The sequence below is a fragment of the Olea europaea genome, chromosome 17 (genome assembly GCF_002742605.1).
Source record: "Olea europaea var. sylvestris chromosome 17, O_europaea_v1, whole genome shotgun sequence".
NCBI lineage: Eukaryota > Viridiplantae > Streptophyta > Magnoliopsida > Lamiales > Oleaceae > Olea > Olea europaea.
Genome location: NC_036253.1, coordinates 14,656,541 through 14,673,096, shown reverse-complemented (window position 1 = coordinate 14,673,096; position 16,556 = coordinate 14,656,541). Strand labels below are relative to the sequence as shown.

Genomic DNA, 16,556 nt, shown 5'->3' with positions numbered 1-16,556 from the left:
GGTGGAGGAAGAGGAAAGGGAGGAGGGGGAGGAGGTGGTGGCGGCAAAGGCGGAGGCGGTGGAGGTGGTGGCGGCACTGGGTCTGGCAGTGGTTCTGGCTATGGAAGTGGCAGTGGCTCTGGATACGGGAGTGGTGGTGGAAGGGGCAGCGGAGGCGGAGGCGGAGGTGGAGGTGGAGGCGGAGGTGGTGGTGGTGGAGGAGGAGCATCTGGTACTGGTAGTGGTTCAGGGTCTGGATATGGATCTGGCTATGGTTCAGGATATGGGTCAGGTGGAGGAGGAGGAAAGGGAGGAGGGGGAGGAGGTGGTGGCGGCAAAGGCGGAGGCGGTGGAGGTGGTGGCGGCACTGGGTCTGGCAGTGGTTCTGGCTATGGAAGTGGCAGTGGCTCTGGATACGGGAGTGGTGGTGGAAGGGGCAGCGGAGGCGGAGGCGGAGGTGGAGGTGGAGGCGGAGGTGGTGGTGGAGGTGGGAACGGCTCTGGCTACGGCTCAGGCTACGGCAGTGGCTCCGGTTATGGATCTGGATACGGTAGTGGTGGTGGTGATGGGGGATATGTTGAACCATGAAACTTTTTCTATGAACATAATTCATCTTTGACAATCAGTAGTAATTCTTGAAATAAATTGCATGGCTTCACAAGGGGTGAACCTTTAGGACCTGCATGGATTGGCTGCATTCATATGTTTCATTAATCATTGTACAGCACATCATGATATTTTATATCTACTGCATGATTATTTGTTTCGATCTAGCTAATATTTTGGATCTCAACACCCATAATAATAACCTCAGTTTTACGAAAGATCTTATCTTACCTACAGTACAGGTTTAATAACAATGATTAGGCAATAAAGGTAAATTGTATTAACTACGTTCACAAAATATTGACTGAATGTGTGATGATCAATGAAAAGCCAAATATAAACTCTCTCTTCTTTGGCCATGTCAGCAACGTGTTAAAACTAGGCCCAAAGTGTACGTGCACGTGTGCAAGCCTATCAAAGTATGTAAAAGCAATTAACCTTGGTTCGAATTTTTATATTCAACCAGTTGAATCTATTCTAGGTCAATCATCTCAACCAAACATGCTATCCCATGTACAAAATAGGACACAAACTAACATTCATCTACAATGTCCAGTGGTACGGATTAGCACATCAGCCTTTGTACAGCTGAATCACCTTCCTTGACCCAGAGAATAGCTTAAAGCAGCATTTATATCTCGTTATTTGAGTTTCAAGGTTCAATTTGATTAAATCCCTAAGCAGAAAGGCCTAATCCCATTATAATGGAGATCCAATTTAACTTCTACAAAATGGTGTTCTCATTACCATGAATGTCCTACCTGAACTAGAAGCAAGAGACACTAATCACAGTGTTAGGATTGATAGCAATATCTGGGTAGAATTGGGAAACAATCTCAATATCTCGACTCAAGTCTTGTGTTTCAGCAATTATAGTTCAGGCATAGCAAATTTGCAGCATACTTAACAAAAAACGAAATGATTGTCGTGTCTGGTCGATGATTGAAGCATGATTTCTTAAGCTTTAAAGTAAAAGTTACTTTCAATACTTATTTTATTACTTTTAAGTTAAAGAAATTACTAATTTGGAAAATAACTCTAATCTTAATCCTAGTTTGAATTTGAGTTGATAAAAATTACTTTTTTGTTGTACTTATTTTCAACTACACGTTCTCCACACAAATATCATTTTCACATTTCCCTTAATTTTTCCTTTCCCTACTTTTGAACTGCACAATCTCAAAAAAAAATCACTTCATGAAAAAATTAACTTTACAAGTGTCAATAGAAGTAACTTACTTGTTTTCAATTTTGACCTATTAAAAATAAAAAATAAAAATCAGCCAATATATGGCTCATGTTTATGTACTATTTATATGCTTTTATCCACACATTTCAAAAGACCCAAAAGTATATTGACTAATTTTTATCTATTTATAATTTAAACCACTTATACACACTTCCCAAACATACTTCTAAAACTTACGTATTTACTTGTAAATGAACTTTGTATTGCTTAGCCAACATGCTCTCTGTGTGGTTCCTGCATCAATTTAGTTGACACGGTTCTGATTTCATGGAAATTTTGCAAGTTTCTTACAGTCTCATCAAGTTTTCATAATTTCACCAAGATAATAAATGTGGACGGATTGAATTTGCCAAATGTTCACAGAAACTGAGGTAGGACAAATACCAATATTGTCAACGAGCTTAAATGATAATGTCGAGGCCCCATCACCTCTCAGTAATGAAAGCAACTTTTCGCAATATCATTGTTTCAGCTATACGAATTGCACTTTGAGGCCCTGAGATGGTCACTTTCCTACAAAACAACCAAGAAGGTGTGAAGACAAATTTTAGGGTGCATAAGCCACCCAAACAACATAAATCATCCATCTTCTTGTACCTATCTGATGTCCCAGACATGAAATCACCCCGTTCAGATATCTTTATCCTGGCGCCGCTAAGCTGCAAGGTGAGAAGCACATAGTATGCAATTAAGCAAACACTGAGAAAAATAGACACCAGTTACGAACCTGACTGATCTCCATAACACTCCTTCCACCACGGCCAACAACTATTCCTTTATTTTCAGCTGGGATGGCAATAGTCAAGGAACTACTTCTATCTTCCTACAACACCAAGTGGCATTCTGTAAGTCAAACACACAAATAAAAGAGTTTGAACATTGAATAGAAAATGGAAGCAGCCTACTCCTTCCGTGCAATCGGAGCAACAGACAAGTCAGATGAGTGAAGTCTATTTGAAGTCACTATGCCACAGGTGATCTAACACTGTTCGTTTATTATCTAATAGAAGCCAGTTAATGTCATAAAATTGTTTTAAGTTCTCTTGGGTTACAACCCTTGGAAAGTTTCATAATGGAATACAATTACCAGTCAGCAGAAAAGATTTATTGATCATTATGAGGGGAAAAAAAATGAAAAGAGGATTTACATAGACGTCTTAGAAAGTGATGACTATGGATTATTTGTTGTAGAAAGTTCAAACTTGGATATATATACCTTCGCATTTTTGAAATGCATGAATTAAATAGCATTTGGTCTAAAAACATGAATTGCAAACAAGCAGTCAGGAGCATTTTGATAAAACTACAACTAGGAAAAATAGCTGGTCAAATAATTGAAGATTATAATAGACCTTTTTCTGAAACAAACTTCCAACTATATCTGGTCCAAATTTCATCCCATTTTATGCAAGTGCTGGACAATGTCAACAAATGACTTCTATTTTAAATTATAGGAAAGCAGTTAGAAAGAAAATTTAATAAAATGATGAACCTTTCTTATTTTCCAGATAAAACACCTCAAATTTGAATTTGCAAATAATTGATTAGGCATAACTTGTCTATTAAATAACTCCGTCATAAAATAATAATAATAATAATAATAATAATAATAAAAGATAAGATAAGATGCAGCAGCAAACCTGCTGCATTGAGTTCATAATAACTGCCAGTTGTCAATGGGATCTCATAACAAAAATAAAAAAGGATTTTGCCTGGTGCATATAATTTTTTGTACATCAAAGTGTCCCACACTCACGTCGGGTGGGGCCACCCTATGTGAGTGTATGGATACCTTAATGTACAAAAAATTATGTACAAGTACTGTTATCCAATAAAAAATATTGCTATGCTAAATCGCCAGAAGCACTGCTGTCATTAAAATCAGATATTAAATATAGCAATGCATGAAGAATTTTCTCTGGATCACACTTGACATTCTAGCACTTCCAGAAGCTAATTTCGTAATTTGTAGCATAATCTATTAAATTTGCAATCCAGGCCACACAATCCTACAATCCAGATTCAAATAATTGACAAGATAGAGGATTATCGTTTATGAAATTATGTGCCAAATATACTCTCCCAACAAAAAAATATTAATAACAACAATCTAAACTATTACCAATAAATTTGTGTTATTCTTCTCCATTCTGTTTATTGCTAGATCTAATCAGAGATCTAGAGCAAGAATATTCTTAGCAATCACCTAAACCTTCCTCCATTTAATTTATCCTCAATCAATGCCACCTCCACTTGTTGGCATGCATTCTTATTTCCTATTTTGTCCAACTTAGTATGACCGCACATCATCTGAGCATTCTTGCAGAAGATAAGAAATGAGTATGTATGCCTACTTTAACATAGACAGATTCTCTCCCCATGCCCCAGTGTCATATCAAATTGCACAACATGAAGATGCATATGAACCATATATATCTAAACCATGCTAGCCTCACAAATCAAGTTCGCTTGTCTAAGTGAGAAAAAAAATAAAATAAAATAAAATTAACCGGACTTATCAGTTATACTGACACTTGTTGGCATGCTAGAAGACCTTAGACCAATTGTTCAAATACTAAAAGGCTAACTTGCACACCCATCCCCAATGTATACACCGTTCTGCAATATTATCTTCAAGCTTTTTTTCTTGGTATTTCATCTTCAACCTTTTAGTTTTTAGGTGCCATTAGTCCCTACAGACCATTTCCGTCCAAACTTACATTAGGCTGGCCTTGAAAGACACGTTTTTCCTCAAACTTGAATAAGCAAAAGTTAATAACATGGTTAAAAAAAGGGTTATAGAGAGGCTTGGGTAATGGCTGACAGAAAGCAGCGGTTGTTGGAAGACAGTTTGAGAGATGCTGGGAAGACTTGGAAAATGACTATGAGCATGTTTGGGTGCATGCTTGTTTAACTTAAAAAGAGAGAAAAAAATGGAATTGGATGCATGCTTAATTTACTTATAAGAAGAGAGAAGAGTATTAAGTGTTGCGTGTTGTCACACCTGTCCTACCCACCTGGGCCAATGGCCCACTCATCCTGATCCACGTATCGTTCCTGCCGAGGTGGCACACATTGTCGAGGTGGGTTATATCCGAAGTGCTTCAGCCGAGGTCCATCCGCCCGAGGCTCCTCGATCTGATCTATGCGAGTCTGCCGAAGCCCAACTACCAAGGCCCATCCTCAGGTGGGAGTATTTGTTAAATGTTCGAAGCCCCGAAACTGACGCACGAGCCTCTTAACCACAAGAAGCTTCCTCCACAATCACTTCTCCCAAGAAATCGCCTGCTCAGAGATCTTATTCAAATGACTGATGGAACGTTTGTCACAAGCATAAAGGTCAAGTCTTGTCACTAATATGAAGGACCTACGCAAGCAATAAATGCGCCGTAAGCTAGTAAGTCAAGCCCCATACCTAAAATAAGACGTTTAAACTAAAGAAATGAGGCCACGTGTCACTTCATCCAAGGGCTCCCATTTCATATGTATCACTATAAATACTTCCATTGTGTGATGTCAAAGGCTAATGCAAGAATCAATACTAAATACTACATTTGCTCAACTCTCTCTCATTTACTTGCAATACACAAATCGAGTCTATACACTTTTACATATACATTTACGAGCATCGGTTGGTAATTATTGTACAATCCGATTACAAACAACCCGCCGGATTCCAAACTTCACCGTCCCGCATCGTTGGGCTACTCCCACGCCCCTTTGAACCGCTCGTTTTAGACCGTCCACGTGTCTTAGCGTGTTGGACATTCGCCCACGCAAGCGCGGGTGGGACCGGCATCTGTTGGCGCACTTTTTGGGGTCAACAGATTGGCGCCGTCTGTGGGAAGTCATACCATAACTACGAGCAACCTTGTGATAGAAGCTTACTAAAAAACATTTGGGCAACCCCCTTGAAAAAGGATTTGTTCTTGAAAAAGAACGGGAGGAACCCCTATCACTTAGAGAAATCTAAGTTTGATAAAAGAAAAATGAGTTCTAACGAAGATACTCCCCCAAGGAGGGTAAGAGAAAGCACGAATGTGCCTCCCCAACCTCAGCTCGGACGAGGCTCCACCACCACCAAAGGAGAGGTGAGATGTGTGCGACAGCACGACTATCAAGAGAAATGGCTACCATGGCAGCCAACATGAGGGATATAGCCAACCAAAACTTGGCCATGAGCTCCTCATGGCCCAAATGCAAGGCCAGGGAGGCTTCCCCATTCCTCCATATGCCCCCCACGGGCACTATCAGCAAGAGGACGAGGTCAGAGTCATAGGGCTGCCTCGCCATACTATGGCCGAGGTGAAAGCCCATTTGAGAGGGAATTGGAAGTCGACATTTCCTCCAACTATGCATCTGGCCGACCCACCGAGGTCCAAATGAGCCATGATAACTTTCCACCCCCATATGAGCAAGACCCAAGACATAGAAGAGCAGGAAGTGTTTTTGACAGAATCAGCCCTACCGAACCGAGGCCCAGTCAACAGCAGGCTCAGCAGCCTCGGACGAGGCCACAGCCTCCACCTTCGATACCCCAGCAGCCGGAGAGAAGGCATGAAAATGCCCCCCGCGCTGTCCCGCCTAGAAGTAGGCCGCAAAGGAGGGAGGAAGAGGCTAGGAACCGGCCCGGACCCTCTCACCAACAACCGAGGAACGAGGCCGAAGACTACAATTCTGATGAACAGCAGAGGTCCTGTGACTTGGACGATGATGATGAGAACCTATCATTCTTAAGAGAACTAAGAAATGCCCAGGTCCCGAGCCACTATGTCATGCCAAAAATACCAAAGTATGATGGGAGAGGTGACCCAGAAAAGCACCTCAACGCTTACAAAACTCACATGAGCCTGAGGGACGCTACCCCAGCCGTAAAGTGCAGAGCATTCCATTTAACCCTCAGTGGAGCGGCTGAAATCTGGTATAGTAGGCTACCACCTGGGAGCATCCGAAGCTGGCCCGAGTTCAAGACTACCTTCTTGAAGAGGTTCGCAGTGAGCAAGGAAGGAGAGGCCCCCATCCAGCGTCTCCAAGACATGAGACAGGCACATGGTGAGTCCCTGAAAAGCTTCCTATCTCGCTTCACCGACGAGATGACCTACTGCGTACAAGTCACCGACAGAGAAGCACTATCTGCATTGAGAGGAGGCTTGAACATGAACACCCTATTCTAAAGGGATGTGTAGAATCAAGACCCCACCACCTATGACGCCCTACTAGAAATGATGAGAAGGGAGATAATCAATGAAGAATTGATTGAGCATAGGAACATGGCAAACAGAGGCCTCCCACCTCCTCAAAGACAGCGAGGTAGGGGTCCGACCTCCCACCTCATGGACTACCAGATGAACCAGGCCGGAAATGAGAACTCCAGCCAAGCTCTGGCCACCACAACTCTGAACGCGGTTCCTACCTTGGCATATGAGGATGTCAACCCAACTGCTGACCCACATCAGATGGAGGCCCAGCAGGGACCCCGTAGAGGAAGAGGCCGAGGCCGAGGTTTTGCACCTAGAAATAGGTCCAATCCGAACCTCCCTGGATACTGTTTGCACCACAGGTCCTACGGGCACGACACTGCGGATTGCAGAGACTATGCACACCGCTCCCGGCAGGAGCCCGCCAGAGAAAGACATAACTCGCCCCAGGCGAACAGGCCCCCGCCCAGGCACAACAATCGACATGGGCGTGAGGCGGCCGCTCCTCGTCAAAGGAATGTATCCCTAAGGCGAAGAGAGCAAGACACAGAGAGGCCTAGGGAAGGGCGTAGACACCGAAGAAATAGGCAAGCTCAAGATGAGGCCCCTATCCACGAGATAGATACCATATTTGGAGGCCCTTATGTTGGCGGTGAAACACGAAACACCAAAAGAAATTATGCTAGGGAGGCTAAGCACCCCCCTCTGACGAGTTACATTGTGGACAGTAGCTCTCGAAGAAACCAAGTACCACCCATTGTCTTCACCCAGGAAGACGCCGAAGGAGTTCATTACCCTCACTGCGACACGCTGGTGGTGAGGGCTGTCATAGCCCGAAATGGGCTTAAACGAATGCTAGTCGACAACGGCAGCTCCGTCAACATCCTATTCGGGTCCGCCTTTGACAAAATGATATTGGACCATCAGTTGACGCCCACCACCACTCCGTTGTACGGACTTACCAGAGATAGCATCACTCCGAGGGGAAAGATAACACTGGCAGTGGAGATGGGAGAATCTCCTCAAACTACGATGAACTTCATGGAATTCCTCGTAGTTGACAGCCGGTCGGCTTACCACGGAGTCTTGGGCAGACCGGCCCTAAAGGAATTGGGAGCAGTCACCTCCATTCACCACCTATGCATGAAATTCCCAACAGAAAATGGGGTGACGACGGTGAGAGGCGACCAGAGAGGTTCGGGAGAGTGCTATCTAAGCTCCATTAAGAAGGTAGAGCCCCGGGAAGTCCACATGATCATGGCTGATGTGGTCATGGCGGATGTCCCAGGTGACGCTCCCACTGACCAGGAAGATGTTGATATGATTGACGCACCGCTTAATCAGGAGGTGCTGATCGTTGATGAGATCGACCCCCGCATAATGGAACATGAGCCTCAAGCATTCCCTGTAGAGGAACTTGAGAGCTTCTCAGCCGACCCCCGAGATCCGTCCAAGGTGTTGAAAGTAGGCAGAGGCCTATTCAACATTTTGAGCGAAAAAATTAAGGACTTCCTTGGCAAGAACCTTGACGTCTTTGCTTGGAGGCATGAGGACATGGTGAACATAGACCCCAAGATCAGCTGCCACCACTTGAAAATTGATCCTAATGTTGCCCCCGCATAGACAAAAAAGGAGAGCCCTCAACCCTGAGAGGTATGAGGCCCTAAAGGAAGAGGTTCAGAAGCTCATCCAAAATGGCTTCATCAGGGAGGCCACCTATCCGAGGTGGGTCTCCAACCCGATCTTGGTTAAGAAACACAATGGCAAATGGAGGGTATGCATCGACTTTACAAACCTCAATAGAGCTTACCCGAAAGACAGCTTTCCGCTTCCAAGGATTGACCAATTGGTGGACTCCACGGCTGGGCACGAGTTGTTGAGGTTCATGGATGCATACTCCGGCTACAACCAAATCCCCATGCACCCGGCCGATGAAGAGCACACCTCTTTCATCACGGACCGAGGCCTCTACTGTTATAGAATGATGCCCTTCGGGTTGAAAAACGCCGGAGCAACCTACCAAAGACTCGTGAACAAAATGTTTACCGACCTCATTGACAAGACAATGGAGGTCTACGTGGATGACATACTGGTGAAAAGCTTAGAAGCAGAAAACCACATAGCGCACCTCAACAACACCTTCCAAATCCTGAGAAGGTACAGGATGAGGCTCAACCCCTTGAAATGTGCTTTTGGGGTGGCTTCCGACAAGTTCTTGGGGTACATGGTCAACCAGCGAGGAATTGAAACAAACCCCAAGAAGATTGAGGCTCTATGCCAGATGAGGTCCCCTCAAAAGCCAGAGGAGGTGCAAAGCTTAACTGGACGAGTGGCAGCACTTAGTCGCTTCGTCTCCAAAGCAACTGACAAGTGCCTCCCATTTTTCAAAGTGCTCAAGGCTGGGAAGAAATTCCAATGGACTGAAGAATGTGAAGAGGCCTTCCAAGGACTGAAAAGGCATTTGGGGCAGGCCTCCCTCCTCTCCAAGCTGAAGCCCGGCGACATCTTGCAACTATATCTTGCCGTCTCCAATGACGCCATCAGTTCGGTTCTAATTCAAAAAGAAGGGTTCACCCAACATCCCGTCTACTATACGAGTAAAGCGCTCCTATCGCCGGAGACCCAATACCCCGATATGGAGAAGCTTGCTTTGGCCTTAATCATGGCCTCTAGGAAATTGAGACCTTACTTCCAAGCTCATACCATCCATGTACTTACAAATTTTCCCCTGAAGCAAGTACTCCAGAAGCCCGATGCCTCGGGAAGATTGTTGAAATGGGCAGTGGAACTAAGTGAATTTGACCTTATGTTCAAAGCTAGGACAGCCATCAAAGGGCAAGCCTTAGCTGACTTTGTTGCTGAATTCGCCAACCTACCCGAGGTGGATGAAATCATGGAATCCGTCGAACCCCCCACGTGGAGCCTCTTCGTCGATGGCTCAGTTGGGGAAGTCGGCTCAGGTACCGAGGTTGTCCTCATCAGCCCCGAGGGTCACAAACTCACCTCGGCCGTGAGGTTCGGATTCAAAGCCACCAACAATGTTGCAGAGTATGAAGCACTCCTGCCAGGCCTCAGACTGGCCAAGGAAATGCAAGTAAAGAAGCTACTCGTCAGTAGTGACTCCCAGCTGGTTGTTAGCCAAGTCAATGGTAACTTCTCAGCCAAAGACAAAACGATGGCCTCCTATCTGAAAATGGTGATGAACCTCATCCCATCCTTTGAGAAGTTCGAGTTAACCCAGATTCCCCGCATCGAAAATGCTCATGCGGATGCACTCTCGAAGCTGGCTAGTAGCAAAGACTCAGAGCTACTCACTGTAGTGCCTATCGAGCACCTCCTCCTGCCTTCTATCGAGGCCCCTAATGTCATGTGGGTCGATGGAACTCCCACCTGGATGCAACCAATCATAGCATATCTGAAAGACCAGGTGCTGCCCACCAACAAGAATGACGCTTATAAGCTGAGATGGAGGTCAGCCCACTTCCTCTTCGTTGACAACATTCTCTACAAGAGAAGCTTTTCCTCTCCACTCTTACAATGCGTCGGAGGAGAAGAGGCTATCTACATACTAAGAGAAGTCCACGAGGGAGTGTGCAGCAACCACTCTGGAGGCCTATCTCTGGAACAAAAAATACTGAGGCAAGGGTACTACTGGCCTACCCTGAAACGGGATGCCCTCGAATTTGTGCGAAAATGTGATAAATGCCAACGATTCTCTCCCGTACAAAGACGACCATCACAGGATTTGACTGTAGTCTCCAGCCCCTGGCCTTTCTCAAAATGGGGTGTGGACCTCATAGGCCCCCTACCTAAGGGTAGAGGAGGTGCAAGTTTTGCAATAGTGGCCATTGATTATTTCACAAAGTGGGTCGAAGCTGAACCACTGGCAAAAATCACAGAAGCAAACACCTCCAAGTTCCTATGGAAGAATATTATTTGCCGGTTCGGAATTCCCTACTCGATCGTCTCAGACAATGGCAGGCAATTTGATAACAAGAAGGTTAGAGAACTGTGTGAAGAGTTTGGGATAAAGAAGCACTTCTCTACACCTCACCACCCACAAGCTAATGGCCAAGTTGAAGCCATAAACAAGACAATCAAGCACGTCCTGAAAAGGAAGCTTGATGTATCCAAAGGAGCTTGGGTTGATGAACTGCCCCAAGTACTTTGGGCAATCCGAATCACCACCAGGACCCCTACTGGGGAGACCCCTGTTCTCATGGCATTTAGGACAGAGGCGATGAGCCCCGTGGAGTTCGGACTTCCATCTCCACGACTTCTGCACTTCAGCGAAGTGACCAGCGACGAGCTCCGGAGGCTCGACCTCGATTTCATTGAGGAAAGAAGGGATGACTCCCAGCTGAAGATAGGCACCTATCAAAGAAAGATGACAAGGTACTTCAACTCCAAAGTCAAGAAGAAGTCGTTCCAAATCAACGATCTTGTGCTCAGGAGAGTCTTCCTATCTTCAAAAGAACCTGGTTCCGGTTCCCTAGGGCCGAATTGGGAAGGTCCATACAAGATCAGAGAAGAAATCCGACCTGGAACCTACTGGATTGAAGACATGGACGGCAAGGCACAACCCCGTCCATGGAACATTGAGCACCTCAGAATCTATTATCAATGAATTGTACCATGCTGGGTGACTTTCCCCAGCCTTCGTAATATTTCTATGGCTCAATAAAATGCATTGATTAAATCCACGTGTCGTACTGCGTCGTCACCTCGGAGGAGAGGCTAGGGACCCACCCCTGAGCCACCTCGCTTGAACTCCGAGGCGCTAGCCCATGCCCCCCTTTGGCCTCGCTGAACGCCAAGGGGAGAAGCCTCAACATGGCTGCACCATCCACCATGTCTGGGATGCGTCGTCACCTCGGAGGAGAGGCTCGGGACCCACCTCTGAGCCACCTCGCTTGAACTCCGAGGCGCTAGCACATGCCTCCCTTTGGCCTTGCTGAACGCCAAGGGGAGAAGCCTCAACATGGCTGCACCATCCACCATGTCTGGGATGCGCGTCACCTCGGAGGAGAGGCTCGGGACCCACCTCTGGGCTACCTCGCTTGAACTCCTAGGCGCTAGCACATGCCTCCCTTTGGCCTTGCTGAACGCCAAGGGGAGAAGCCACAACCGCTACAGTCTGAGGCTCACTCATGTTCATTTATTTAAGTCCGAGGCTCACACAGTTCATCTCCTTAAGTCATGTTAATTTGCTTAAGTCCGAGGTTCGCACAGTTCAGTCACTCAAGTTATGTTCATTTATTTCAGTCCGAGGCTCACAAAGTTATTTAGTCCATGCTTATATCAAGTTCCAGTTCATTTGTTTAACGAGGTATAAAAACTTGGACAAAAAGCAACAATGAAAGAAGAAAGACATTATATTGATATTTCAAAGAAGGTTACAAAGGGAGGCCTCTGGCCATTACATCCGAATTACTGAAAAGTAAAACCTAGTCTATGTCTGGCTAGATGACGGAGGCGCCTCAGCACTGGGGGCTTCGGCAACTTGGGCATCAGTAGTTGTTTCCTCTGCCTCAGCGCTTGGGGCTTCGGCATCAACTTCTCCATCACCCTGGACCTCCTCAGCTGGGGTCTGAGGTACCTCATCCACAAATTCGGACCTAAGTTGAGCCAGGTCCAAATTGGGATACAGCTCCTCTGCCCGCTCCAGCACTTCGGCATAGGCGAAGTTCCTCCAGTACGAACTGAAGCTCTTGTACTCTTCTGTAGTGTGGAAATTGGCGATGTATTCCTTCACCGCCTCTTCCCTTGCAGTTCGGGCCTCTTCTCTGGCAACAGAGGCGTCGTTCATGTACCACTTCGCCTGGCTTTCGAGAAACTGATAAGCATCTCGAGCACCGGCCAAGGAGAGATTCGCCTTCTCAAGAGCCTCAACAGTCACCTTTTGATGCTCATTGGAGACCTCCACCTTCTTTGTCAAGGAGGTCACCTCACACTGTGACTCATACACTTTCTTCTTTAAGACCTCAATTTGGGCCAAAGCAGACTCAAGCTTCGCCGCCTCTTCAACTTTCTGGGCCTTGGCTTCTTCGGCCTCGGCCTTAGCAGCTTTCACCTCCTCTACAAGGGAGGCAGCCTTCCCCTCCGAGGCGTGGGTCCTTGTCTGGAATTCGCTCAAGGCCTCCCTGCATTCGAGCGCGAGGCCAAAGGTCCGGGCTCTTTGGCTCACCAGTGCCCTCGTCAAGTCAGTGGCATCACAAGACGAGGCGTACAGCTGCCACCTCTCTGTCCAGAACTTGTAAAAGCTCTCGGTGGCACTTCTGATTTCTTCAGGGAGAGCCTTCATCAAGGCTGGGGCCAGCTCCTCCTCCCTCCCAGCTAGGAAGTTCGGAGACTTCCCCTTCTCCCGAACCGGCTTCTCCTTTGCTGCCTCCTCCTCAGCGGCTTCTGCAGCTCGCCTTGCGGCCTCTTCTCTAGCCTCTTCAGCCTCTACCTATCTTACCATCTCCATTTTGATGGCTTTGGAGGCTGCAGCAAGAAGTTTCGGCTCGCCAATCTGTTCGGCCCTATGGGACACTGAGGTCCCAAACTTGCCAGCTGAGAGCTGAGCTGGAGATGTGCACCAGCTTCCTCTTCTTAGTCTCCTCGGGGACTTTCTCCTTGTCTCGAGGCTCCTTAGGCTTCTCTGGCCTCTGAGTAGTTGCCTCCTCCGAAGCCCTGGGAGTACAGTCCTTGGACAGGCGCTCAATCCTGCCTCGGACTTCCTTTGCCCCGCCGGACCCAGGCTTCAGGGGCCTCGCCTTCGCAGTCGACGTGGCCTTCAAGATAGAGGCCATATCCGGAGTTGGGTACTCCCTCTTCTTGAATTTATCTGCACAATAGGTCAGATCAGCATCAGTATAAAACAATAAGGATAAAAACAAGGGATAAAGTGTTGGGGCCTCGTACCTCTGGATGCCATCAGTTCGAAGTCCAAAAAGTATCTGCTCCTATCAATTAGGTGATCGAAGTGGCGAAGGTTCAGAGGCTTCTTGTAAATGTCCTCTATCACCTCAAATTCCTCCCTGCTGAGCTCGAACCTCGTACTACTATCTACAAAGGAACCCCCAACAGTTAGACGAATTCATATTCTAACTTCAAAAGACAAGCAGAGGTCGGGAGACTCACGAGCTTCGTAGTACTGGGTCGGCACTGTGCATGGCAGGGCTTTGTCCCCCTCCACTGTCTGCCATTTACCTCGCACCCAGCCACCCCTTGATAGAGGAAGGAAGTCCCACCACAAAGGGTGCGTGAGCCCCCAAGGCGTGAGGTAGTACCACCCCCTTGACTCCTTCCCAATTACTCGGGGCTGGAACAGGGTCATGAACACATGAAGAGGCATGTCCTCCCCAAGTGACACTTCCTTCCACAGGAAGTACGAGCCGACCAGCTGGCTCCACCCATTCGGCAGAACCTGGATCGGCGACAGCATGAATTTCCTAAGCACCGCCCTAAAGAAGGGGTGCAGAGGAAGACGCATACCTGCCTTGAACAGGTATTCACTCACAGCCACGCAGCCGGGCCTCGGATAGCAGGCCCGCTCGTTCGGCTCGGGGACTAACATTTCTATGTAGTGGGGTACACTGTACCTCTCCCTAAGTTCCCCCAACCTCTTTCCCGTCATATTCGAGGGCACTCTAGAGGCCCCCCACTCCTGGGTATAATCTACAGGCTCCTCGGCCATGGCATACCTATCCACCTCGGACATCCCCCCATGACCGACCCCATAGTCTAAAGACGCCACTGTAACAAGCTCCTTACCCGAAGTGGACTCCATTTTCTCAGTAAAAAGAAGACAGTAACAAGGGTTTTTGTGCAAACAATACCTAAGGGAATTCGACACAAACGGAGACTGGCTGGAATTTAATATCACAGTCAACCTCGACGCCGAAAAATTTGGAGATTTGAGAGAGTTTCAGAGTGCAAAGTGTTCAAAAATCCTGAAAATTGGGATTTTTCTCGCCTTTTATAAAGGTCCAAGACGAACCCCAACCGTCAGATCAAATCTCAGTCAATCCGAGCCCTCCGTTTCAGATCCAATCCGAGGCGTTAAATTCAAACGATTTTTAAATCCTACGCTTTAGATTTATGCGTGCCTCCCACGCACCTCTCCAACGCGTCTGCTTCTAGAAGCGCCAGCTGCCCTCATAATTGCATTCTTAATTCGACGGCAGCAGCGCCTTGGAAGTCGTAACGGTTCAGCCACTTTTCCTCGAAAATAAGCACAAAAGATCAAATCATTGGCACAGCAGCCAACGCACAATCATTACCATTGGACCTCGGCTTCCTCTTCGCCATTCAGCAATCAAGCCTCGTAGGTTCGGTTCCTCAACCACCTCGGCGTCCTCACCATTCAGCAATCAAGCCTTGCAGGTTCGGTTCCTCAACCACCTCGGCGTCCTCCTCACCATTCAGCAATCAAGCCTCGCAGATTCAGTTCCTCAACCACCTCGGCTTCCTCCTCACCATTCAGCAATCAAGCCTCGCAGGTTCGGCTCCTCAACCACCTCGGCTTCCTCTTCGCCATTCAGCAATCAAACCTCGCAGGTTCGGTTCCTCAACCACCTCGGCTTCCTCTTCGCCATTCAGCAATCAAGCCTCGCAGGTTCGGTTTCTCAACCACCTTAGCGTCCTCCTCACCATTCAGCAATCAAGCCTCGCAGGTTCGGTCCTCAACCACCTCGACGTCATCCTCACCATTCAGCAATCAAGCCTCGCAGGTTCGGTTCCTCAACCACCTCGGCTTCCTCTTCGCCATTCAACAATCAAGCCTCGCAGGTTTGGTTCCTCAACCGCCTCGGCTCATCTTCGGAGTTCGAACACCTCGCCTACTTCATCGCTCACCCACAGCAACACTTCTCAAACTCCAACCATGATATAAATATCTATACTTAGACTTGGGGGACTGTTATTTGGGGTTCAAAAATTCTTTCAACTTTTACTCCATTAAAGTCCACGCATTACATTAATGATTATACTTAGACTTGGGGGACCATTGTTACGTGTTGTCACACCTGTCCTACCCACCTGGGCCAATGGCCCACTCATCCTGATCCACGTGGCGTTCCTGCCGAGGTGGCACACATTGCCGAGGTGGGTTATATCCGAAGTGCTTCAGCCGAGGTCCATCCGTCGAGGCTCTTCGATCTGATCTATGCGAGTCTGCCGAAGCCCAACTACCAAGGCCCATCCTCAGGTGGGAGTATTTGTCAAATGTTCGAAGCCCCGAAACTGACGCACGAGCCTCTTAACCACAAGAAGCTTCCTCCACAGTCACTTCTCCCAAGAGATCGCCTGCTCAGAGATCTTATTCAAATGACTGATGGAACGTTTGTCACAAGCATAAATGTCAAGTCTTGTCACTAGTATGAAGGACCTACGCAAGCAATAAATGCGCCGTAAGCTAGCAAGTCAAGCCCCATACCTAAGAAAAGACGTTTGAACTAAAGAGATGAGGCCACGTGCCACTTCATCCAAGGGCTTCCATTTCATATGTATCACTATAAATACTTCCATTGTGTGATGTC

At 47.1% G+C, this 16,556-nt stretch overlaps 2 protein-coding genes across 14 annotated transcripts in view; one reads left to right on the top strand and one right to left on the bottom strand.

Annotated features, from left to right (window-relative positions):
- The window catches only part of LOC111365665 (putative glycine-rich cell wall structural protein 1), a 3,071-nt gene extending 2,268 nt beyond the window's left edge, over nucleotides 1–803 (top strand). The window contains exon 2 of the mRNA XM_022986204.1: nucleotides 8–803. Coding sequence (XP_022841972.1) covers nucleotides 8–567 — 560 coding nt within the window. The 3' untranslated portion in view covers nucleotides 568–803. The remainder of the gene's footprint in view (nucleotides 1–7) is intronic.
- A 1,041-nt stretch (nucleotides 804–1,844) lies between these two features.
- LOC111365257 (protein BTR1-like) overlaps nucleotides 1,845–16,556 on the bottom strand; it is a 21,775-nt gene continuing 7,063 nt past the window's right edge. For 10 of the 13 annotated variants that reach the window (XR_002697395.1, XM_022985689.1, XM_022985692.1 and 7 more), the window contains 3 exons: nucleotides 2,562–2,657; nucleotides 2,432–2,493; nucleotides 1,845–2,347 (listed from right to left, as the gene is read on the bottom strand). Coding sequence is in view for 10 of the 13 variants with exons in the window: in XM_022985689.1 (XP_022841457.1) it covers nucleotides 2,260–2,347; nucleotides 2,432–2,493; nucleotides 2,562–2,657 (246 nt within the window). In the remaining 3 variants the exon portion in view is untranslated. Of the gene's footprint in view, nucleotides 2,348–2,431; nucleotides 2,658–16,556 lie in introns of all 13 variants that reach the window. The other 3 variants (XR_002697393.1, XR_002697394.1, XM_022985696.1) reach the window with 2 other exon arrangements.